At 40.8% G+C, this 24,700-nt stretch overlaps 1 protein-coding gene and 1 long non-coding RNA gene across 3 annotated transcripts in view; one reads left to right on the forward strand and one right to left on the reverse strand.

The window, feature by feature from the left end:
* Positions 1-24,700, forward strand: part of LOC135313986 (uncharacterized) — a 443,735-nt gene that overhangs the window by 149,977 nt on the left and 269,058 nt on the right. The window lies entirely within an intron of this gene.
* The window catches only part of OLFM3 (olfactomedin 3), a 65,867-nt gene that overhangs the window by 11,220 nt on the left and 29,947 nt on the right, over positions 1-24,700 (reverse strand). Inside the window, exons 2-4 of the mRNA XM_064455616.1 lie at positions 8,026-8,172; positions 5,859-6,014; positions 1,772-1,991 (exon numbers count right to left, since the gene is read on the reverse strand). Coding sequence (XP_064311686.1) covers positions 1,772-1,991; positions 5,859-6,014; positions 8,026-8,172 — 523 coding nt within the window. The remainder of the gene's footprint in view (positions 1-1,771; positions 1,992-5,858; positions 6,015-8,025; positions 8,173-24,700) is intronic.

Consider the following 24,700-nt stretch of genomic DNA (forward strand, 5'->3'; position numbering starts at 1 on the left):
CAGTCCATTAGCAGGTGAGCATAAAAGTCATTTAAGCATCTAAGACCGGGGAATAATGCCAATAAGGAAGAATAAGTCTGTATTAGAGCTTGAGAAGGCCAAACCGCTTTTAATAATGGATGTGCCTAATAATCTATTTCATACAAAAATTTTCTCTCTATTGTTAATAGACATAATTTTAATAGTTGGGTTTTTTTATATTAGTACGTCAAGAGAAATAGAATGTGCTGCAGGAATTCAGGATAGGTAGGAGGGGACATGTGGATGAAAAATGGGGAAAACCCCCTATGATGAATACACCTCGTCATTCTGATGTATAAAATCCTGTAGTCGCTTCACTACTCAATGTTACAAGAACATGCAGTAAAAGCAAAGAAAAACAAGATACTCATTAAAGGTAAGTTGATGATCTTTTGGTGCCTAATAAACTTACTGGAACACTCGCTATCAGGAAATACCGTCTATTTATATGAATTTTCTTGCTTGCTGTGGTATCACAATGCAGCCATTTTCTCCTGACTGCCTCCTGTCAGTGCAGTAATGTGCTATTATGTGTGTGTACTGAGGGGAAAATAGGATCATAAGAAATTTCTGTTTGAAGAAGTCTTTCATGTATTTTAGCCCATCATCACCGTGTTATTTCTAGTGTAAAAATAAAGAAATTGAAAATAAATAATTTAAGAGGCTAACCTAACCTAGATTTTTCTCATTCCGTTGCCTCACAAAAATAGAGAGGAACTGCTTATCAAGTTAATGACATATTTCATGCCATGGGTAGCATTTAAAAGTAAACACCTTACGCTTGATACTCGAGATACTGGTCACAGGACTGAACCTTGGAATTTCTAGTTTATTCATGTTCAGTGTTAACTTCCAAAGCGCTTATTTCTCATAGAAGGGCTGGACTGTTGGCTGTAGCAGTCCAGGTTGCAAGAGTGATCTATTCAGAGGCCTCAGAATGCACGGACAGGGTGGGTGGGGGAGACTCCGCATTGTGATTGTAAAGCGGGTAGGTACTAGTTATCCCTCTTTGGGAGATAACGATACTTCAGGCTTTTAGTTTTGGTAGCTGATAGCGAGCCAGCGCTGCTTTTCAGAGATGCTGAACGCTTGACTACTAAAGCCAGCCGTGTGAGCGAACACGATGGAGGCTGCCTGATGTAGATCTAGCGCAACGCTCGCAACGGATTGATGCTGTGATTCCTACAAAAGTCATGCTTCGTTCCCCTGAGCTAGGTGCAGTGCTTCATTACGTTCTGTTGTGAACTGGGGACGGCACATCTCTCCTAATGCTAATATTAGGGGTCTAAAGACAGCACAGTCAGCGTGGGCTCTCAGGTGCCATAGCAGGACGACGGGGTTACGACGTACACGTCTCCAAACTGGTTCCAGTCTACTTCCTGCTATTTTGTTTTCCACGCTGACATCCCAAAGATGACCTAAGTTAGCAATGCCTGTCTGAGCTTCTTTGAAAGAATATTTGTAGCTCTCCAACCAGTTTTAAATCTCTTAGATTTTAAAGTTGCCATCTGTAATAATTTTCCATCTTAATTCCCTCTCTGTACAGCAGGGCGGGTCATTACGTATGATATGCTGGTGCAAACTTAGAATGGTATGACTGACCTTAGCTCGAGTTACTCTTGACTTTTATTAGTATCAGAATATAACGCAGCCTTTCATCAAACAAAAAAACCCCAACTTCATCCTTCTATAGAGACAACTAAAAATATAGAGCCAAGGGGCCAAATTTGCCATGAAATGGTTAACTTACTGAGCTTTTTCATGCAGTCTCGAAGCCTGGTTTCTAAACTGAGTACGCGCTGGTGTAGTTCCTCATAGTCATAAGCACCAATTTCTTCCTGAATCCCAGTGAGGACAGCAGACAGATTCCTAATTTCCTCCTTGAACTGGATGATTAATTTGGCATCAGTTTTGTATTGTTCCAGAACTGGGATCAGTGGCAGGAGCTCATCCATCTTTTCTTTCAACTCCTGTTAAAGGCAATCAAACGCGCATTAGAGCAGTTTAAAGGAGTTCAATCCCCTAATTCCCTTTAATGTAATATTTATGCCTGCTTATTAAAATGACTTGAAAACGATTATTGATTTGCGTTACAGATCTGTTGTTAGTATATTGTGGAAGTCCTAGAAACCTCGGACTTAACGGTAGTAAGCGGTAGATAAAATGCATAGTTTTTCTACTGAAAGCGTGCAGTTACCCTCAAGGTATTTCAAGGGATCTGAACCAAACCTTTTGAAGGTCTGACTTTCCATCCAGAGGATATGAATCCCTGCTAAGTGTGTCTTTCTTGAGAGAAGGTGATCGGGCCTGAACACCCAGTGACGTTCAAGGAGATTGTACCTGTTTTACAGTGCTGTCAGCTGGTGAGCTGTTAATTCCTATTTCACTCTTCAGAAATACTGATTTCATTTTTTTCTCAATGTTTAGTTCTGTTCGGGCCACAGTGATACACCCCGCCGCCTTCTGAAGTAAAAAAAACTCCGCGGTTCTTAACTGCGCGTTGTATTTGTCAACCGGCTACATCCTTTGAACTTCCTCAGTCAATCTCTCTCCTGGACTATCACAAGTGATTTTTTTGCCACGTGCTGTTGTTGTTGCATTGCCAATCCTATTCTTAAACGTTGATTAAATAAAATAAAGCTCCAGTTGGGATCTTGGGTTGCCCCTTTCTCAGACTTTCCCTGAGTCATATACTGTGAGACTTTGTCTCAGTTTGTAACCTATTATAGTATTATTTTAAATGCACTAATCATAGGGGCTTTATTATATGTAAGCTAGTTGTTTGAGGTTGTTTTTTGTTTGGTTATTGTTCTGTAGAAAACCTCAGAGGATCCTTGCAGTCAAAAGATTTTGCTTTATTGAAAAGCAGACAGGTTTGTCCCTGATTTGTCATCCGTATATAGAGATTTGCGTATCTTTTTAAGATTTAGGAGACAGCGGGACTTCCACGAGCAAATGCAGAGAGACATGAGGTGATGTAAGCCCGGACAAAACAAAGCAAAGGATGGAAAATAAAGATTTGTTAGGTACTAGCGTTAGGTGGTAATTGGGATGGGGAACAGATGAGGGCACACAGGGAGAGGCCTATTGCAGGAGGTGAAAAAATCAAGTCCTGGAGAGTACCTGGCGTAGCCCGCAGGTTGAGAGGGGAAGCAGGACGGACCTAAATGGAAGCCCAAACACAAGAGAGGGGTGCAGAAGCACATGTGGTTAGAGGCTGGTGTAGTCACTGAGGGGTGCGAAGACGCGCACGGACGGTTTGTTACATCACTTGCATTGAAAGATGCAATAAACAGGGTCGGACAGTCCCAAAATAAATAACGTGATGATGCCACGTGCATTTTTGCTAAGCCGCTGTGAAAGAAGCCGATAGGCAGCGTCAGCATTTGAGCTGCTTGAAGACCTACCCCTGAAGTTTTGCCCCTCGAACACGTTCTAAGACAGCTTGAGGGTTCTGCAGTATCTCTTTGTCACCTAGGTAATATACCCATATTGTTTTAACAATTGCTTTCATATTGGAATTATTGTTTACTCAATGCATATATGGGTTGTTAAGAAGCATATTTTGCACACAGGTCATTTACTGGCTAGGAAATTGCATTTTAAATTACAAGCAGATACGCCATTATAAATGGATTTGAGAGTATTAGGAGTTCTATTGGCTCTATTCTCCAGGCGTCTTCCAATTACATTATCACAGCAGAATTACTGAAACAGACAGAAAGGAGAAGAGAGTCTTTTTTTCTGCACTTAAAACTATTTTTATTTGACTGTTTTTATTAAAAAGTTAACCTGGCACTACTTTATGCCTGTTAAAATGAACTGCTGTTTGTTCCTTGATGAAAAAGGAGAGTAGGCTTTGTGTCATAGAAAGCAGAGCTCCAGAAGCCAGAGGTTTTGTTACTTCATTTTGAAATGATGAACTTAGGCTTTGGTCCTGTGGGGCAGCAAACTGCCAGAAATCATGGGTAAACCCTGATGGAAAAAAAATGCAAAGCTTGTAAAAACTCAGGAAGATAAAACATTTTTAAGAGAATTAGCGAAGGTCACTTATTCCTGCTTGGGTTTAGGACAGGTGAGCTATCATATGAGCAAGCTGCTGTAGGTTTTTGTGGTGATCAGGTATCTCTTGCCTGGCATAAATGCTGATTTGACCAAAGTATGGCCATATGCCCAAGCGTGATCTGCATCAAATTTGTACTCTCTGGTTCTCATCAACATGGAACCACAGCGTTAGAATATCTAATTTCGGTAAATGACATAAAGATGGGTTGGGTATTTTCATGATAAAGAAAACAGCTTTACCGGTTTCTGCTGGCACTCCTAGCTTGTTGCTACGGTATGTGGTACAGGAACAAGCCTGTACTGCAACACGGAAAGGTGGCAGACATATTCTGGCACTTCAAGCCTGCTGGTGTGAGGGGTTATGTTATATCCAGGAGGAGTTTGTTTCAGGAAGGATAAAGCACTGGAATTTCAGTAGATCAAATTGCGGAAAGCCAGCAGCATATTGTATTATGTTGACCTTTTAAATTACTCTATAATTTGATTGGCTGGAAATCGGCTTTATATTCCTGGCAAACACTCAAACTGAAGTTAAATGACTGGCCAATACGAATGTTGAGTATCTGAAAGGTTAGAGTACTGCAGAAATCTGCTACCTTTGACATCGTGTATCAGACGTTCAAATTCTGATATTTTGTTCCCAAGGAAAACTCTAATGAGAATACAGAATGTACAGCGGCATTATACAAACGGGTTATTGTAGCAATGAGGGATGAAGGGAAAAAAGGTGGAGATGTTTCTTACTACCTGAAAATAACTGGAAGTGTGTGCTCAAACTGTAAGCTAAACTAAGAATCATGACATAAAGAATAAAGTTTGGTTGTCAGATCATTAGTGTACTTAATTCCTGGTATTATTAAAACCCATTGGATACTCAGTGTCTCTGAAAAATAAACCAGACCCCTTAGCTATGTAATTGTTTAGGTATCTAACTTTAGCACCAATTAGAAAATTAAGTGCATTTTATATGAACTTTCATAAACACTTTAAAAATGTATATTTGGTTACATAACGTAAACCTCGGAAAGTATTTTCTAGATCCTGTCTTGCTGTCCTGAGAGATCGATTTATCAGATTTGATATTTAAAGAAGTTAAATATGCTCTTGTAACATATTTTCCTTAAGAGTAATTTGGATAGCTTTTTCAGAATACAGAAGGCTATTTTGTAATCTCGGCAACCCTCCTTCCTCACAAAAAGATTGGCTCGTGGTTTTTGTTGTCATTAAAATTCCTTGGAAGTCTATTTTTAATCACACAGAAGTGACCAGGAATGATTGCCCTTCTCCCCTATCCCAAATTCAAAATAGCAAACCTTCAGACGTGAAATTAGATCTTAATTGTACTGGATAAAAATGACATTAACCTGATTTATTATAGGCTTTCTTCCCTTCAACTGCGCTAAATGTCAGGCAACAGTAAAAGTGCAGAACTCTCCAGTTGTTCGCTATTAGTTCCATTGGATCTCCCCATTTATCCCTGGGGCTTGAGTGAGTATAAATTTCTCAGTATGACATGCACATTGATACAGAGAAAACAAGAATCTGTTTATAGTGACATTTCTCTAATGACTTAACAATTAATGGTTACTCCCTATTACAATTAAATTGAATAGAGCAAAAGATTATCATCATAAAGGAAGATTTATTATGCTTTTCTTTTTAATGTTGCTCTCGTATGAGCATTTCAAGCTGAGATCTTAGCAGCCCATGCATTGCTGCTTAGCACATTGCTTCCAGCAGGCTGTCAAAGTTAGTGTTAAAATAAAACCTACTTGAAAATGCTTTGTCATTAATGTCTTCCGATCATCTTCAATTTGCCGAAACTTGGCCTTCAGCCCTTTCATTTGTGTTTCCATTTTTAAAACATACTGGAAATCCCTCTGAGTCCGTAGATTTAAAACTTCAATAGATTGGGACATATTCTGAACCTGTTAAAGAAGAACACTCTCTAAATGCACTTTTTGTTGCTTTACCTTTTTTTTTTTTTCCTGCGTAGGTAGTTAAATGTCAGGCAATAAAACGTGCTCATGCCAGTGCTTTAGTTGCAAGTCATTTATACCACAGTATAAATTCCGGAACTGCATGACCGTACAAAAACTGGGGAACGGGGCTAACAGGGCTAGCGGGAGCCAGTCCTTGAAGCCATAACTGATTTGGACTAGCTTCTTTGAGGTAGAGAGAGAGGGAGAGGGAGAGAGATCCTCCCGGCACCAGTACCAATGGGCTCAAAAGAGGCTGTTGGGCCGTGGAGTCTACTTTGTAGTAGACCTTGACTCTTCTTCAGGATGCGCGATACGGCACGTGTTTGGGAGGGACGGGACTGAGAAAGAGAGATTTTGGTTAGTATGAAGAGCATGATTTTTATTGCTAGTGGGCATTTATGTAATAATTCAGTATAAAGAATTTGCCAGGCTATCCCGAGATAAGCTGCGGCGTGCCCATCATCGAATAGGTGTTTACTCATGATTTTGTATGTAGATGTAAAATTAGAAATTTAATCCAATTGTAGAAACCCGTGTTGTTTTACAGATGAGAAGTAGTGAATGTTCAGGTAACCTTTGTACAGCAAGTGACTCTGTAGCTGTAGCGAGCACTTTTGCCACAATGAGGCAAGAATAACTGTCATCTAGAGTAAATTATACATATTTTTAACAATATCTGTTATAAAAGCAATGCTTTTACAGTCATAAAAACAGACACATTTTGTTAAGTGCAGTTATTCTATTTAAAGAAGTGTTTTGTTTTCCTAAAATATGAAAAAAAAATAAACTGTGGTAAATGTATCGGGCATGATATTGAAGTTCTGGCTCAAGAAACAAAAATTCTCCCTTCCTAATAAAAGACAAACCCAGCAGCATTCCTGTTGTTTGCAAGAGCATGCAGTGTTTGAACTGATGTTCTTGTCTGAAACTTTTAGATTGTGACCCACACGACGTGTGGATTCAGGAAATACTCTTAAACTGCTCTTTAAAATAGTATATATTAGTTATTGTGCGGTTGCCATTAGCAGTTCTTTGAAAGTATTTTTAATTAAAAAGAGTAATGTTTCTTTTTTCCTTTGCTTTCTAATCGTTGAAAGCAGGCAAATGAAGTCCTTCAGGTCTTGGAAGAACTTTGAGTGTTTCCATTTGGCAGAAGATGGATTCACACAGAGGCTCTAATTAAATGACTGTGCACGGACTTACTGAAGCAATAATACGACTTTACACACCCATAATTACCACAGTTCTAATTATAAGAGAATAAATTTTAAAGACTGATGATTTAGGTTCTCTTCTGTGGCAGGTCAGAGAAGAGATGTTGAGATCTTAACACCTCTCCAGCCCCATCCCAGAAGATTTTCTTTTTACATCAGTATCGTAGTGTTTGGGAAATAGGCTAGGTAATACTGGAAATCCGAACTGGGTTGTTTGGGGAAACTTTGCACCACTAGGCAATGAATAAATAGTATTATTTGAGGAAAGACCAAATGAAAGAAAATTAGAACTGATTCTCTTCTGTCCAGTCTGCTTTGCAGGTGCTGTCATGTCTACATCTCGTTATTTGTCGATAAGAGACAAGGAATGACCTTCAGGAGTCTCATGTGATTGAAGCAGAAGCTGTAGTTTAAATCCCACGGCAACTACCTAGGTTGGGGTGGGATTTGTAACTGTTTTTACACAGAAAAAGCCATCCTGTCTCTGCGTAAGGAAGAATTTTGGGAGGGGTGAACAACTTCAGTTTGCTAGGTTAAGTGGCTTGGGTTGGGAAAGGTGTGATATAAGGAAAATAGACAAATAATGATCAGTGGTGAGAACACAAGCAGGGGATACACCCTGAAGAAATAATTTTGTTAGGTAACTGTTCAGTACTCTATTATGTATTAAACTTAGAGGCAAAGGAGTGGATTTCCGTGGGAAGTTTAGGGATCAAAAGGAGGAATTTGCCGGGAAGACTTACCTTCTCTAGCAGCTGTCTGAGCTGCCTGCTTTTGGCATCTCTTGAACATAGGTTTTGCTCAGGTGCAACAACAGTGCAAATGCAACGGCCATCAGGATCCTGGGCTGAGCTATAGACTTGCCACCCTTCCTTGGGGCTAATCTGAGTCTGTAACAACAGAATAATACAAATAAAGGGAACTGAACTGATTTTTTTCTTTTGTCGTTTGAAAAACCACTGCCTCAGAATATGTTTATTTTTGCAGTATATTTTTGCATATTTTCCTCCTAGTCAGCACTTCTTACTCTCTCAACTAATGAGACTGGTGGTTTCGCACAGTTTTGCCGTACCTCACACCTTGGTAATAGTTCTCTAGAGGTGCCCCGCACAGTTTTCTGCTTGTGATTCAGCACAAGCTAGTTGATTTAATTCTTTGCAAAGGGATGTTACAGTTTTTCATCAGCAGAGAACAAACGTGTCCTTTCAGCCGTGAATGACTTTTACTTTAGCCTAATGGAAACAACAAAGACAGAACCGAGCAAGCCCAAAACCCCAAGGAGAGAGCGCAGCGCGCGTGACTCAGCCCTGGGAGCTGGCTCGGAGCGGCTGGGGAGGTGGGTTAGCAGGTTTGCTCTTAAAGACGCAGCACACGGGACACTCTCCTCCGTTGGCTGCTGCTGCGCGCCCACCGAGGGGAAGAGAGGCTTGCTGCGGGGTGGAACTGAAAAATGGCTGGTTAGTTTAGGTGCAGGGGGTCATGGCAAGCGCGGCACCGTGCAGTTAAGACATTGCACGTCCTCCTTCACTGGGACAGAATAATTCTGGAAATTCAGAATCTGGTTTTTTTTACAGCAACCGGCACTGAGAAAGAAAATAAAAAAAAAAACAAAAAAACACATTTACTTGCAGAGCAAGCTGACACTGCCCTGCATTTAAAGTTTATGTGATACCTTGTGAGACTAGGTACCTTCCATTTAACGGCATGTATAGAAATTCGCAGCATAAGAATGAGAGAAAGCAAGATAATTAGATGATTGGAAAGATTCAGGTGACGGAATTGAAACTGATGGACACAAGAACTAATTATTTTACTTTCTTTTTAATCTGTAATTTAAAGTTAATATTATGCATTATTCTTTTCAAATAATAGAGTATTGACTATTGAATGTTATAGTACAGATGCTAATGGATGCCATTGAAGTAATTCTGGTCTGGACACAAATGGAATCAATTACTAGCTGTATTATAAAACTGTACTTAGTGTCAGCACAGAGAGTGATTATTTAAACTGGCAAGCTTTGGTATCGACGCTTCACTGGCGGCGCAGTGCAGTGTAAGTTGCCGAGTTCCTCGCCTCAGAAGAGGTGCAGTATCTCTCTAGGCTGAGTTAGAAACGAGCAGAGGCTTTTCATGACGACTACTCTGAAGAAGCCACTGAAGGTAGCAGTGACCTCCTCTTCTACTGCAGAGTTAATTGAAAAATCACAGTCTATTGTTCCCGTTTTGCAAAGAAAAACAGAGTGTCATAATGTGCATGACTGTAAGAAGAGGGCAGCTGAACTTGCCTTAGGGTTTGCTAAAAGGCATTTCCAGAGTTCAGTGCTAAATTTTACCGCCTCTATGGTGTTCCCTTTGCCTTAGTTTTTAGGGCAAAGGGAATCTAGTTTAAGACACGGAGAACAATAAAAACTAAATAAAATTGCATCTGCAGAGACAATTTAAATTGGTTTTGAGCAGCTACTAAAATTGCAAGCTTGAGCAAGGGAAGCCTCTCGAGGCTGGTAACCCTTGCGAAGTTTTTCACTGCAGGAGTTTCCATGATCGTCTGTGGGGCTTACGCCCAGACGGTGTCGTCAGGCAAGAGCGAGGACACCGAATACTTGCTGAAGTTCAGGAACCTAAATCTTGTAATTATAATTCCTTTAGGGCAGAAATACTTCATATGAGTTTATGAAAAATCGTGACATTTGAGCCTTATACACTTAAATTGGTTGCAACTGGTTTTACTGCATTCAAGTTTTCTACAGTGGAGAATGTTGAGATACCAGGATCACGCAGAGTCTGTGGCAAAGCCATTATAATCCAGGCTGTGTTATCAAAGGTACTTATATATTCTAGTGATGTCATGCGTGCTTTATCTAAGGGAAAAAAAAACAACTTTATTGATTGACTTAGCAGAAATTTTCTTACGATGTCTAATGTACAGCTTGATTTAAAAAAGTAGCTGCTCTCTGGGCAAATACCTCTCCCAGTGAGGGACCGTGTGTCCAACGCGAGCGCACGGCTGCTGGCGGCCTGCGCGTAGGTAAGTGCTCACACAGCGCGCCGACAGGTCCGGCCGCAGCTCTTTGTGGCACTCCCTGGTTCCCTGTATTTGGGCCGGTAGGCTTCCCTCGTTAATTGGGATGGGTAACGTGGGCGATCACACAGAACAAGCTTTTTTTTTTTTTCCCCCTCTTTTATTTTTTTTAGTTTGACATTTAATCCCTTTCTCAAGCAGAAACTGCTGTGCTGTGCAGGGAAGGAGCCAGAAGGCACCAAACCTTTCCAGAAGCCACCGAATCTACTCCTCAAACGCAGGCTCACTGCTGACAGGCCTCAGTAAAGGCACAAGAGAAGTAACAAGCGGAGAACAGCAACCATAATCAATTATGCTAGTTCTTGAAAATCTGGGAAAAACAGAGGAGTCCCTACAAAGATCAATATTTGTCGTTCCCCTGGCAGGCTGCTGTGCCTCAGCCTCACTCCACTTACCTCCGAAAGATTTACTTTTTCACTTGCACTTCTATATATTCTGGAAAAACTGTTGTAGTTACTGCCATTGTTAGTAGTGACAGGGCAAATGGCAGCACATGTACTTGGTATGGTGGCTTAAATATAAACAGTATTTTCCAGTTTGTCTTGCAGTTTCAATCCTGGGGCTGTAAGAGAGGTGAAAGGAGGCCCTTCCCCGACCCCACCTCCTTATGCAATTCCTCCAGCGGAAGGGAGGAAATCGGGAGGTTTTGTTCTTTTTTTCCTGGTACAACATACACAATTTATGAGCTGCGTACGTGCTAGGAGAGAACTTCTGGAGAAGTGCATGTGCTGCGCTGTTCGCTGGACCAGCTGCCAGCGGATAACTCCTGATGGCAGCTAAAAACTGGTCAGTGATGAGCTCAGTGTCACCGGGCGCCTGGGGCATGAAGTCTCAGATAATCAGGTTTTTATGAGTGTCCCCAGCTCTACCGGCACTCGGGCCACCCCTCTTGAAACACAGGACATGCGTGTAACGGCAGCCCAGTGAGCGCAAAGAGCTTCGGGGAAATAATACTTCGGAGGCACTTAGATCAGCAGTGCTCTGTGGTAGCCAAGGGAAGCTCGACAGTTTATATGACTTGGAACCCAAACGTATATATAAACATATGCGTGTGTACAAATACAACTGTGTGTGTGCTGCAATAACTAGCGTGTGTCCCTTAGTTACTCAGCTGCAACGTTAAACATGGCTTTAAGTGTGATAAGGAACTTCATTACCTGTAATATTATATAGCCACAAGAACTAGCAATATAGATTGCAGTTCAGTGAGCACAAGTTATGTTTAAGGAAAATAAAATAGAGCTTTTCCTTTTCTTCTCACCTTCTTGCTGCTCGAAACCACAACAGAATTCTTTCTTACAGGATCATTTAATTAATTTTAAAGTAGTAATATTTAAAGTCTGAATGCAGTGATTCTCCGCAGTAATGTTTCTCCTGCATGCATATATTCAGTTAATTAAATGGTGATTAGTAAATGCCTTATTTTTAATTACAACTAAAAAACTGAGTTCTGAGCATAGTGAACCACTGTACAAATAGTTAAATTTACATTTTACATAACATACTGTTATGTAAACATCTGATTGCAGTTACACAGAGAGATACACAGAGAAGAGCGTTTTACTAAACATTAAGGAAAATGGTGTTCTAATTTAATTTATGAATACCAGTAGTGTTCCCTCTTGTCCAATTAAAGTATTACTTTAATTTTGAGGCTGCTCATGAGTAGTTAATCACAGCTTTTCTGTAGGTCTTCACTACCAGAGGCTGCTGTGTGCGAGCAGCAGCCATACACAGTGATATCTGTGTCACCTGTAGTATTCCCATACCAGCTTTTCCAAAATTCTGGGACCCAACCTCCTAGTACTAGTTTTATTTTGTTTCTAACAGCTACTTGTTTGCTGAACTGTACTCAGATAAAGAAAAATAAGAAAGAATCGGACCCTTCGCATATTGTAGTGAAGAGCTAATATATAACATTATTCAGACAAAAAGAAACCTACTGCCAGGAAAATTTTTTTTCTCTTAATAAGGCAATACACTTTTCTGGAGCAGTAAACATAGGAGAAAAGTCTAGACAAATAAAATGACATTGCTGTACTATTTTTAGCATTTCACGCTCAAGATGAAGGCATTTGTTCTTAAATATTTAAGGATGCTATTTTAAAATCTCTCCTTTCATAGTAAGACCACAACATGCTCACCCATGTGCAGCTTTATGATGCCCAAAGAGAAGCATGCATTAAGTGAGGACAGGAAGATTAGCAGCTTAAAAAGAGATTTATAGAGAGGCAACAAACTAAAGCTATTGCTGGCACTTAAACGCTACTTCAGCATTAAGACGGCTTGCAACACATCACCGCTACTTACTAGAGTATCTGCAGTGGTTATTCTGGTGGTGTTTAGTCCTACCAGAGATGGGAGAGTTTGGGACATCCAGTTAGAGATCATTGCCATGGTACTAAGAACAGCACCAAGCTTCAGCAGTGGAGGACTCATTGCTGTGGAGCTAATGAGTTTTCATAGTGACTGATTATCATCCCGGTGCAGGCTGGCAGCGAGAGGCGTGACTGCAGCACACAACATCCACAGCACGAAAGGAGATCAAGCTACCCAGATTTAATCATCCATTGAAAACGCGCACATCCTTATTTGCCCTCTTTCTGCTCTTACTAACAGATATTTCTGACTCTTAGGCTGACCCCTAAGCAAGCAGTCCTTTCTATGCTAATAATCACTGCAGTTTGCAGTGGGGGGTGGCATGGGTGAATTACCTCGATATAGGTGCGAGACAGTCAATTAGCGCTTAATTAGCTCAGTCCTTGCGGCGGGTGTGTGTTCCTGTCTGAAGTGCAAAAGCCCAATGGCAAACCCGAACGCGAATAACCCCCCAAATCCCAGCTCTGCTTTGGTAGATGTACGCTCGGGTCTGTTTCCAAATACGATGCTGAGCTTGTCCAAGCGTACAGGGAAGGGGGACAACGGCCAGCCTGCCCACGAAAACGCAGCAGCTGCCAGCCTCGGAAACCTTTCTGACCCCTCCTTGATTTGTTGGTCTCAAGTAAATTATAAGCACCGGTGATTTCATGATTTGCACAGCTTGTTATGAAAATGTTTGTTGTTCATAAAAGAACGTTCAAGAAGGGTAAAGATTCCTGTTTCTCAGTGTTCCTGTTAGTTTACAAGGTTTTATACTGAGAGTTACTGCATTATATCCAGGGCTGGCGGGCTCAGTAAGTCCTCCGTGCTGTTTGGATGGGAACAGAAGACAAGTTGTGGGTTGCTCACGTACCGTTCTGCGGCTGCTTTTGGCTCGAATCTGCTGTTAAATCTCCTGTTCTATAGCGCTGTAAGAATGATCTCCAGGTTCGGCAGCAATTTATCTTTTTCATAAAATTAGCAAGTGTGGGTGGAAAAAACATAACCCAGAAAAAAAGGGTGCAGGAATCGTCGTGCCATTGGGGTGGCTTTACTTTTTTAGAATTATTTTTGAAAGAAGAAATGCTGAGCAAGGATTTCTAACAGCAATTATTTTAGAGAGAACTTGCTTAAAAGTTTGCAGAGGGATAGACTACTGTATTTTACCCAGAGGCGGTTATGAACTTTGTTTCTGATTTTGCTTCCAAAAGACTATACTTTTCTTAAGGAATTTTGATGGTTTGTATGAAGGAAACCTATAGTGAAATTGGAGGGATGCATTTTATAGGAGGGTGTGGTCATGAATACGTTTATTAAAGTTACTAAAACCCTGCAAACAGCTTTTCAGATTCTCTCTCGGAGCTCGTACACCAAATTCAGGCTAGACTTTTCCAGCATTCCTTTAGAATTATTTCAATAAATCTCTGCAGTTTAATGAAGATATAACGGGAAATTAAAATTTTAAAAAGAAATTTAAAACCACACTGAGAGCTATTATAGAATTACATTATCTGATAAGGAGTCTTCCAGCAATAGAATACAGAAGGAGATTCTGTGCATCCAACTATTCAGTGTTCTGTGGGAGTTACACAGTAAGATGAGCTGTGGAATGTTTCAAATACTCAAAAAACCTAATTCACTGAAGAGGTGCATTTGAAAACGGTGACAAATATGAGTTGTTTGCTTATGTACGATTCGGCACAGAAAAATAAGCTTTTTGCCAGTTTCTTGGGATATATAGACATTGCAGTAAAATGCAATGCAACAACCTAAATATGAAAACGCTAATCAATTAAATATTAAACATGTTGTAATTTTATTTACCTGTAGCACATGGAATGCGCACGCCTGTTTGCTTGCGTTTTGATTTATCTCACACACTTTGCCTGACTGATATCAAAACTCCTGGGACAAAACAACACACAAGGCCTGTTTTCTCCAGAGAACTCGGACTGCTTTCGCAATATGAACTGGTAGTTGATGGCGCTGACGTCTGAATAAGAAACACAATTAATTTTTTTTGCTTGGTTCCAAAAAAAGTATCCCAGTAAAAAAAAGTTGCATGGGCTCAGCCTCCTTGATCCATTTAGCTCCTTTCTCTAGCAGTGGCCAGCACTGGATGATTAAAAGAGTGTAAGAAGAGGGCAAACATATAGTAATACTTTTCTTGGTGTAACCTTCCTGCAAACTGTGGTACTTACTGGACCGGAGGTTGTAACTTTCTGTTCAACAGCCTTTCATGATACTTTTCTCCCTGAGTTTCTCAAGTAACTTTTTAACTCATCTGTACTTTTAGGAGGCACAACATGCACCGGCACAGAGTTCCAGTTTAATTTTGTCTTGTGTGAAAAACATACTAGAAGTCATGATTAGATTGCAAATTTGAGAAGTGCTATCTATATTCAATCCAAATCTGTAATTTTCCATTGAAGAACCTTTTTTTGAAAATTATAATCTTTATCTGCTTCCGCCAAACACAACTGCTTTCAGATACTTATATAGAAAAACGCCTTCATCAGTGGATACCACAAATATGGCAATCAAGCCCATGAAATAACTCAATTTTGTTAAACATCGTAACACTGTTGATACCCTTTGGGAGCCAGTGGTGACTCTACTTTCTGTCGTTCCGTTGACTCCAAAGGAGTCAGTAGCAGCATTAGGTTTCATGAATCAACTTTGGTGGCGGTGCCTGTGCTTACCCTCGGGGGTGCGTCCTGGGGCCTTGGCCTCCTGCTTGCCTGGAGCGAGCAACCGCTGCCATAACTGGCTCCAGCCTGGCACCTGGGTTTCCTTCGCGTGAAAACCAGAGTGCAAAGATGGCTGGTGTGTGCCACATTTCAGGCTGGTATGGGCTCATGGTGGTACGGGACGTGCTGGTGGATCCAGAGCTTCGGAAGCACTCCTGTGTTTCACAGTTCTGTAACGGCAGCTGTTTTACTCCGCGTATCTTCTGTGTTTCAGACAATAAATTTCATAATAGCTTGGATTGTGCGGTGCTGGCCATTACGTGTGTTTCTCTGAAGACAGAGACCCTGTGGCAAGACGCCCTTGATATGGGGTCTTGAGACTCGAGAGGGCAGGGAGGCGTTACCTCAGCGTGAGGAAGGGCGTAGGAAGCAGAGGCCTTGGAGCCTTTGAAACAGAGCTTGTGTTTCTGCGGAGACAGGCTCAAAGTCGTCCGCTGCCGACCTGCACACTGAACCGCCCAGGATGGCATCAAGTGTCAGCCTTCTTGCTGCACTGTCGCGCTTCGTTGGCAACTTATCAATTTCCCTGAGTAACTCCATTGATTACTTCCAGTATGGGTTAGGTAACGTTTAGCAGTGTTGCATAATTCTCTAGTTTTATTAGGTTCCTCTGAAGTACCTCAGCATTCTCTCTAGACCCAACACAAAAAAGATTGTCGTTCACCAGTTTTATCACCTTTTTTGTTCCTGTCTTCTTTCAGAAGTTTAATAAGCACATTAATTCCCTAATTCCAACACATTTCCTTGAAGTCATGATAGAGTAGTTGGGGTTTTTTTTTACCACATTGAGCTGCAGCTGTTAATGTTTATGGTTTTCTTCTCTTAAACATTTTCTGTTCCACAAAAGAACATAATCTGATCCCCTCCTGACTGTTTTAACCTTGGACAAAGTACATTTAAAAAACAATAAAAGGCTTTCCTGAAGTCCAGATGAATAATTACTGCTGATTATCCTTAAAGCGGTGTACAGTCAACTCCTGCAAAGAATGCTATTTGTCTGGTTATTGTGATTGTTCCTAACAGACGACATACTGCTTGGTTCTTGTAATAGAGTCTTCATCAGCGTAGTCTAGGACTTTATTTTCTTCCAGCTAGTTTACCTGCTAAAGAGAAAACCTGCTGGCATGTGATTCATGGTATTGCTGCTAGATACATCTTTAAAAAGCGTAGCAGGAGATGATCCTCTGGTACTCTTGGCCGGTTATACAATTCAAAATTACCCTGTAGTTGGTATCTGGATTCCCCATGGTGCTGAGGTTGGATCCCCTACTACTGCACGAGGGCTTTAAAGCACGTTTGCACGGCACTGCAGGGACGGCGGCAGGGGTACAGGCGAGTCGGCTAATGCAGCCCCAGCCCAGGGGCTGACGGCAGCGCAGCTTGCACTGCAAAGCCGACGATCTAGGACTGTGAGTGCGTGGCGGCTGCGTCCTATACTGCTGCAAATGTAGCGTTAAACTTGGGCGTCTTTACATAGGCTACACCTTTCCCCTAGGCAGGGCATTACTTGTTCAGTGTAATAGTCGATGTTCTCTCTATCTAACAGTCCTCATTTCGTGCACCCATTTGTCAAATGGTTGCTTCAGAGTAGTGTTGCGAGAGAAGAGATATGTGGGAACGGAGGCATAGCTGCTGGAAAGGTTTCTTTCCTGGAGAGTGGAAATACTCACTGCAACTATATTTTGTGTTCTTATCAGAACTGTAGGAATGTCCGAAACACCTCTCTGGAGGAACTAAAACTCGAAAATAATTTTAGCTGTACTTTGCCATAAATAGTTGGGGAAATTAAAAAATGGCCAGCATATAGTAGAAAATTTTTGGAGAAGCACATCTGAAATCACATATACAGAGATCTTACCACAAACCACAGAATAACCAAAGAGTTATTCTCATCCTGCTGGGAAGTAGAAACAAAAACTTATGATCTGAGTTTCATTTCAGCTCTGTGTTTTACTTTTTTTTTTTTTTTTTTTTACAAGAAGGTGCAATTTCACATTCCTACCCCGTGATAAACTTCTGTGAAGTAGTTTTCTGAACAAGAGCTAGAAAGCAACAGCAGTTCTAAAATTTGAACATTATTCTTTATTACCCTGAAACTTCTGGTCCAACAACCTCTTTTCATAGCTAATTTTTCCCCAAGTCAGTGAACGCTAAAATATTTATACAGAATGACTATAAATACCATATTTTGATCTTATGTAAAAGTATGTGAATCTGTACCAGTTTCAGTGTTGTTGGCAGTTACTGTATACCAGTTTTGTAATAGTCAATTATTATATTATACATTACACAGGGGTTTTAAAGGTATTATTAAGGTATTCTATGAATGCCCTTATTTATTGTTGTTATAAAAGAAGAAGTCGGAGGCTCTTCTAGTCTCTGGTATTTACCTTCACTTTGAGACCCTGTTACATTTTGGTATAGGTTAAATAAAGTCTAATGTGAGAACACAGCCTACCGTTACGCTATCACAACTGAGGAATGGCAATCTCTGTACTATAAACAGTAATTAACGTCAGTATTAGGAATATTGACAAAGCAAATGTCCTGCGAGTCAGCAATATGTGAACACATATAAATGTATGAAAAATGTCTGACTACCTCCTGGCAGGAGGAAAAGAGTGATTGTAAGAAAGGGGAAATGGCGAAGTTCGGCACCAGTCACTTACCCCTGATGGCAGCTTATTTAATTTATGTTCAAAAAAAAAAAAGTTATCTCCTTCCTAAATATTTCTTAGAATTCAAAATCGTGTTTGAGGGTAAATGCTGTACAGGTTTTGCCTAAAAAGTTGCATTTCAGGCAGATAGAGATCAAAGTGATTGCATACTCATGGCTCAGATGTCCTAAATAGCTTCCTTTGAAGCAGAGCAAAGTAAGTTTGAAGAAGTAAGTTTGCACTTTGACAGGTTAGGTTTAGAAAGTACGCTCATGCATAAAAGTCAAAGCTTCCCAATTTATAGCATTGCTCTTATAGAGTTCTTTTTCTTCATGTGATATATACTCTAGTGGTGACGCAGTAGTACATTGATTTAAAAAAATGCGTGTCAGCACATTAGTCACGTTCCTGAGCATTATTAGTTCATCACGTAAGGTTAATGCAGGTATAAAGCAAAGATCTCAGAGTGGGAATAGCAATTAAAACCCACAGAGCTCAGGTGGACTGACCAGGTATATCTTTGCCCTTGCAGTTCAATTCCAGTTCTCTGAATTTAGAAACACTGAGAATGAGCTGCTTCATCTAAGTCTATGTTTTTGTTCAACAAACCCCTCTGACTTTGCAGTGTTGCTTGTGAGTAGTAACACCCAGGTTCCTCGTAGGAGCAGGTTGAGAGGTACGTGCCCCTTCTGGAGACTATCCTTTTGCCAGCTCATCTGCGCGTACTCAGTGGCAGTCTTCAGCCAGGCATCTCCACTGACAGCAGAAGTACTGAGCACGGGATTTTTAACGTCTGTTGTCCAGGACATGCTTCTATACCGATGCTGGTGAGGTGATGTGCTTTCTGAAGTGGTCTTACCTATCTGCTTGTTCGTTTTTCAATGACGCTGAAAAGAACTAAAGATATTTATTTGGAAAGGTATCGAAATTGTATTACTTGCAGAAAAGCAATACCAGGTACCTCATAGGCCGCATTGAAATGATGATGTATTATTTTTCTAGCAGCCTTTTTTATTTTCTATTTATATTTCATAGAACAGGAATAGAAGCTTTAAAACATATTTCACTTTAAAGGATTCAGTTGCTCATTCGTATGAAGCTTGCCCTTTATCCTGGTGGGTTGGGTTTGGTTTGGGGTTGGGTTTTTTCTTCCTTTTTCTTTTTGTTCTTACTGAGATTATCAAAACAGGGGTGTAACGCTCTGGGTGGCTGAGCTAGGCCACTCCTCGTGAGGGATGGGTGCTGCCCTCCGTGGGGTAGCTGAGGGCTGAAATGCCAATAGGAATCAAAGCTTTTCATGGATGAGGGATTTGGGTGTCACGTTTGAAGGTCCAAAGTTCTGCTCCCGGCCCCTACTGAGCGAAAAGAGAAATGTCTTAAATTGGTGCTGTTGTCTGAAGATATTGCTGTGAGCAATGCACTTCTGTAATGCACAGCAGCGAACACACCCAAGTGTAAATATGAAAAAACACAGACGTGTCCCACATGTTGTGAAGATCAGCTCTCTTACTTGTCATGCGGTAACGCTGGCTTGTACAAATAAATAAACCACTAAATAAAGCGTGGTGTAGTCTTGGCCACCATTTTCCTGAGATGATAGAAATGCTAATTTTGACGTTTTGATACGGATGATTGAGATTTCTGCATGTATGTTGAGAAGCAAGATTGTAAAAGCTAGTTTGAGCATGAAAAGCTTCCAGTAACTTTGTAAAACTAGTAGGAGAAGGGAGAAGAAAGCTGCAGGGAGGAAGAGGGAAGGAAAAACGGAGCTGTAAGTACCGAGATGCATGAAGTGGTATTAGGGATGACTGCCTCTTTGCTCCTAACTTGTCGCGTGGCTATAACAACAGAAAGACACCCAGAAGACAGACTATCCAAAGCACCTTTCTATAAATCTAGTATTTATGCACAGGACAGTAGCGGTCACGCTAGTGTGCCCGTCCTCAGCGGGGCCATTCCATCACCTTGGAGCGAGGTGTGAGGGTTGATATCCTTGAAAATTAACAAAATCCTGATCGGGTTCATATTCGTAGTATTGGAAGCTGCGTCTTTTCGGGACAAATAAAGCTACTGTAGTTCAGACAGCTTATGATTTTCCAGGATCGCGGGTTCTGCAGGTGTGCTGGACAACCAGAGATATCCACACTGTTTTGAAAGAAGTCGTTTGTATTCTGACTTTCCTTCCTCCATTTCTACCAGCAGTTTGGCTTGGGCATGATTGCTGTACCGCTTTGCAGAGTTCTAGTATTAGCCCAGTGCTCAGACAAATCCATATATGCAATAGCAGCTCGGGAGAGGGCACGGTGTTTGCTTAGAAAGGAGTGGTGTACATTGAAAGTTCTCGTAAAACTAGGTGCAGAACATGGTGAGCCAATGTAAACACTGAGATAAATGGAGAATATTTCTTGAATCTTGTGGAAGATAAAAACCGCAGACTGAGTCTAATCAACTGTGTTCATAATATCACTGGCTTGCATGGTGGTACTTAAAGGTTGATCATTTTGATGCTTGTGATTCTTCACCCTGCAATTGTTATGCTTTACTCCATTTTTCAAAGAGGCATTTGAACCCTGGTCTCTGAGTTAGAAGGCTCTGGTCTCGGACTAGTAACGAGTGATTCTTCAGTTATTGCAGAACACGACTGCAGCAGTCGAGGAGACAGTGGAAGGTGGTTGGGCTCTGTGTTGCTTTGCAGTCACGCAGTGGAATGTTTGATACTACAGGCTATGGCAGGGAAAGAACAAAGCTTTTACAGCGCAGTAAGCAGGTCTGACATCAAACTGATCAATGCCTTATCCCACACAAAAGGCTCACGTTTCAGCTTCCAAAGGCTAAGTATTCTAAAGAAATAATGGTACATCACGTCACGTTACGCTCATTCTTTCATAGTCGTGTTTTATGACCAAAGGAAACAAGGTCATCCCCAGTTTGAGATGACTGGAACTTTGTGGTTTTGTGGGGTTTCGTGAGCTGCCAAGAGAGGAGCAGGAACGATGAAGACTCGGGCGATACCACATCAGAAGCCTTCTGTTTACTGACACTCTCCATTCAGTCTGATGTTTTAAAAATGCCTTTTCAGCAGTTTAAGGCTATTTTTTATCACCCACAGCACTTAATCCTTGTGTGCAGTCATAATCCTCTGCTTACAATACCAAAATTAAAAACGGTAGGGATGACTACTATCTGACACGAGAAAAAGATGAGATGTGTGAGGAGCAGGCAGCAACGCATAGCTTAGAAGCAAAGATTTCATTTCCAGAGAAAAAGGTTTCTGTTCGCAAGAAGTTCAATGCAGGCATTTTTCTGTCTAACTTGAATTAGGGGGAATTCACCAATAAAGAATCACAAAGTCAGTGGATCTGTAAAGGAGTGCTTAGCAAAGTGATTGTGAAGAATAAAAATCACAGGCAAAGCTGGTGAAGTTTTACATAAGCTTTTAGATCTAATTAATAAAAAAGGGCCATGATTTTGGTTAATGAAGGCATTTATATAACTTCTGAGACTTGATATTAATTTTACAGGGAGATTTAACTAACTCATTAGCAAGTGACAGAGAAATTTAATAAAAGATTTCTCCTAAACCTTGTAATTCGTTTCTGGAGCTTGGCTAACAGTGACGCAGAAAGTGAAGGAACCATTTGCACAAGGGCAGATAATAACTTTGGACACACGACTAGTGCTGGAGCTCTTGAAAACTGTTTTCAGTCCAAAAAGATCATTTTAAAAACATGCACAAACTCATCTCAAGGGTCACAAAAGAAGAAAAAGGAAATTTCAGCCCAAACTACTGTAAAGGCCGTGAGGGCGAGGCCCCCACCTAATACCACACAGTACACAGCATTTTGAAAGCAAAATGTATATTCTTCGGGCCTGTTGAAAGCTGAATGTCCGCAGGGGAAAGGTTTTAATTAATTTCTGTGATATCACCATATCTTAAAACTGAAATGACTAAACTACAGCCATTACACAGTTCACCTGAGATGCTTATTTGGATTTCATAAACGCTTAAGTTCCAGACTATCTGGTATGCATTTTTCTGTAATTTAAAAGGAAAAAAACCCCATCAGTCATATAATATAGTATAGAATTCAAGAGCCAGATGCACATAGTCCTCTTGCACCCAAAGCGCTCATATATCAGTCCTTCATACACTGCAAGTAACTGAGAACATTGATGCTTTGGTTGTCAACAGAGAAAAACTGTTGTATAGTCATTATTGCTGGAGCTAAAGGTGAACTTCTTTAATCATGGGAAAGTATTCTGCTGTACGATTTCTGTGAACCATCATTTAGTATCACGGGTCGTAGCAATGTCTTTCATAAACAGACAAAGCATCATCATTTTGGTCTCCATGGTGAGCTGGAACACTTCACTTTTCACCTGGAAAGCCAGGTGCCTTCGTTACCAAAACCACCAGGGACACGATGTCTGTGACACATTGCTCAGAGGGGTGAAACGGTCCTTTTCGGCACCTTGATAGCACGAGAGAGGTAGGAAATACTGTAATTACATTTTCAAACGGAGTTTGGGAGGAGAAAATTATGAAGTATTTAATATTTCCTGCAAAATCCATGTGAAAAAAAAATCTGTCTGCTTTTCTCTCCTCTCAGAACCTTAATCCGGCTTGAGAACACTGGGGATAGTGCCTCAGAGGTGAACTTTTTCAAAGATCTGACCTAAACCATACCTAGAATTTTATTTCCTAACTTTTATTCTGGGCTGAGTAAAGCATATCCGGGTTATACTTTTTGAACCATATTTGAATCGCTCAGTAATTCCAAAATGTCCCATAAAGAAATGATTCAAGGAATTAATGAAATACATATTCTTTTCAGGCGCTTCTAAATACGGAGGTTGATGATCCGTGGTGGGCTTAAAATATTTAGTATTTGAAATGTAATAAAATTATCATAATTGAAGCCTAATAAAATTACCTGCAAGCTGCAGGCAAGGTGCTCTTTCTGTTAAGGGGTGTGACTTGCCGTTCTGCTGCTTCAGAGGCGTCACGCAGGAATAATTACGGCTCTGCAGTTCTCTTCTGTATTTTACAGCCGCCTGTCCCGACCAAGCGAAAATTCTGAGTTTTTGTCTTGCATTGGCACGCTCTAGCCAAGGTTCCGATCTCCTGGCGTTGAACGTATTGCCGATGACACATTGACTTTTCAAAAGCACCAAGAGGTTAAACCATAAAAGTAAAAACTAATAACGTGAAACTGGGAGAAAATGGATACACCTTAGCCAATTTGTCAAAGCGCTGCTGGTGTTAAGGCAGTTAAACAACAGTAAGAAGGCACTAAGGTCCATCGCTGTTGGCCTTGGAAATCAGTTTTAAATGTATAACTAGAATAAAATGATTTAAAATCTACATAAAAAGAGATGGTTTCACAGAAATAAGAAGATGCTGAAGAAAACATCACAGAGGTGGAAGGTGGGAAGCTGAAGAAACAGCATTTCACAGATACTATTTTTTATTGACTTTTTGCTTTAGAGGGACTAGCAAATTATTGTTTATTTGTTTTCCTATGAATATAACACATAGTCAATCTGTCACAAATAAGGAGAAAAGTGATTCCAGATGGAACCCACCTCAGCCAGCGCTTAGGGAAAATCTTTGCCCCCCTTCTGGGCCAGATGGGACGCCATAGGGCTATTCGCAAGACTTGGGTGGTTTTTTTCTTTAATGGAAGATATGATGTGTAAAAAAAAAAGGTGAAAATGCATTCTGTAGCTTGAGAACATGGTTGCTGTAGGGAGATGCCTGCTGCCTGTGTTCTTATTTCTCATCAGCTTCCCTGCAGTGAAAGGGGAAGGGTCAAAGGAGCAAGGAAAGTAGAAATATCGAGGCATGACGTCAGCAGCGCGCGGTCAGCAATAACAAGAACACTTGCCTGATGGGCGGACAGTGAGATAATTTTAAAAACATGGGCTTTGTCTCTAGAAACAAACCCCAAGAAACCGATAATTAGCTTGTTGCAGCTTCTCTCCTATTTTAGACCGTTCAGGAGGCAGACTTCTCCACATTTTAAATCTGATGCAAGGGATGACTGCTTGAGACTGAAGACTGTTAATAATACTTTTCTAAACTGTCCCAACTGGGAGCTCTCTTTCTGTCACTACCACGTGCGCATTTTGCAGATAACACAAGCCCTTTCCTGAAGGGCACTTCAACAAAACACAGCCTGAATTTATACCACGTTTTCCTGGAAGAATTTAAGTGAAGTTTTAAAATAAAGTGCTAAATCTTAGCTCTGGAGTAACTTAATTAAATGACAGTCACTTTGCCAATGGTTTTGGCTCGTTATAGTCAAATAATTAAAATCAGTTTAAAGGCAAAGTGTGACTTGCATGGTTTGCACAAGAGGTATATCACCATTCCTTCAGTTTGGGTAGTTACCTTTGCTCACGTTGTTAAGCTCTGCTCAGGTCTGTGAGGTTTTTGATTCATTGCTCAGGGTACTAAGGATGCAGATGAGTTATTTCATGAGTTAAAGGGAAACTCAGTAGATAAAGTCAGTAACACACACATTCTTTCATCTGTAGTATGGCGAATTAAAAATATTCTGCTGAATTTA

This window comes from Phalacrocorax carbo, chromosome 6 (genome assembly GCF_963921805.1).
Source record: "Phalacrocorax carbo chromosome 6, bPhaCar2.1, whole genome shotgun sequence".
NCBI lineage: Eukaryota > Metazoa > Chordata > Aves > Suliformes > Phalacrocoracidae > Phalacrocorax > Phalacrocorax carbo.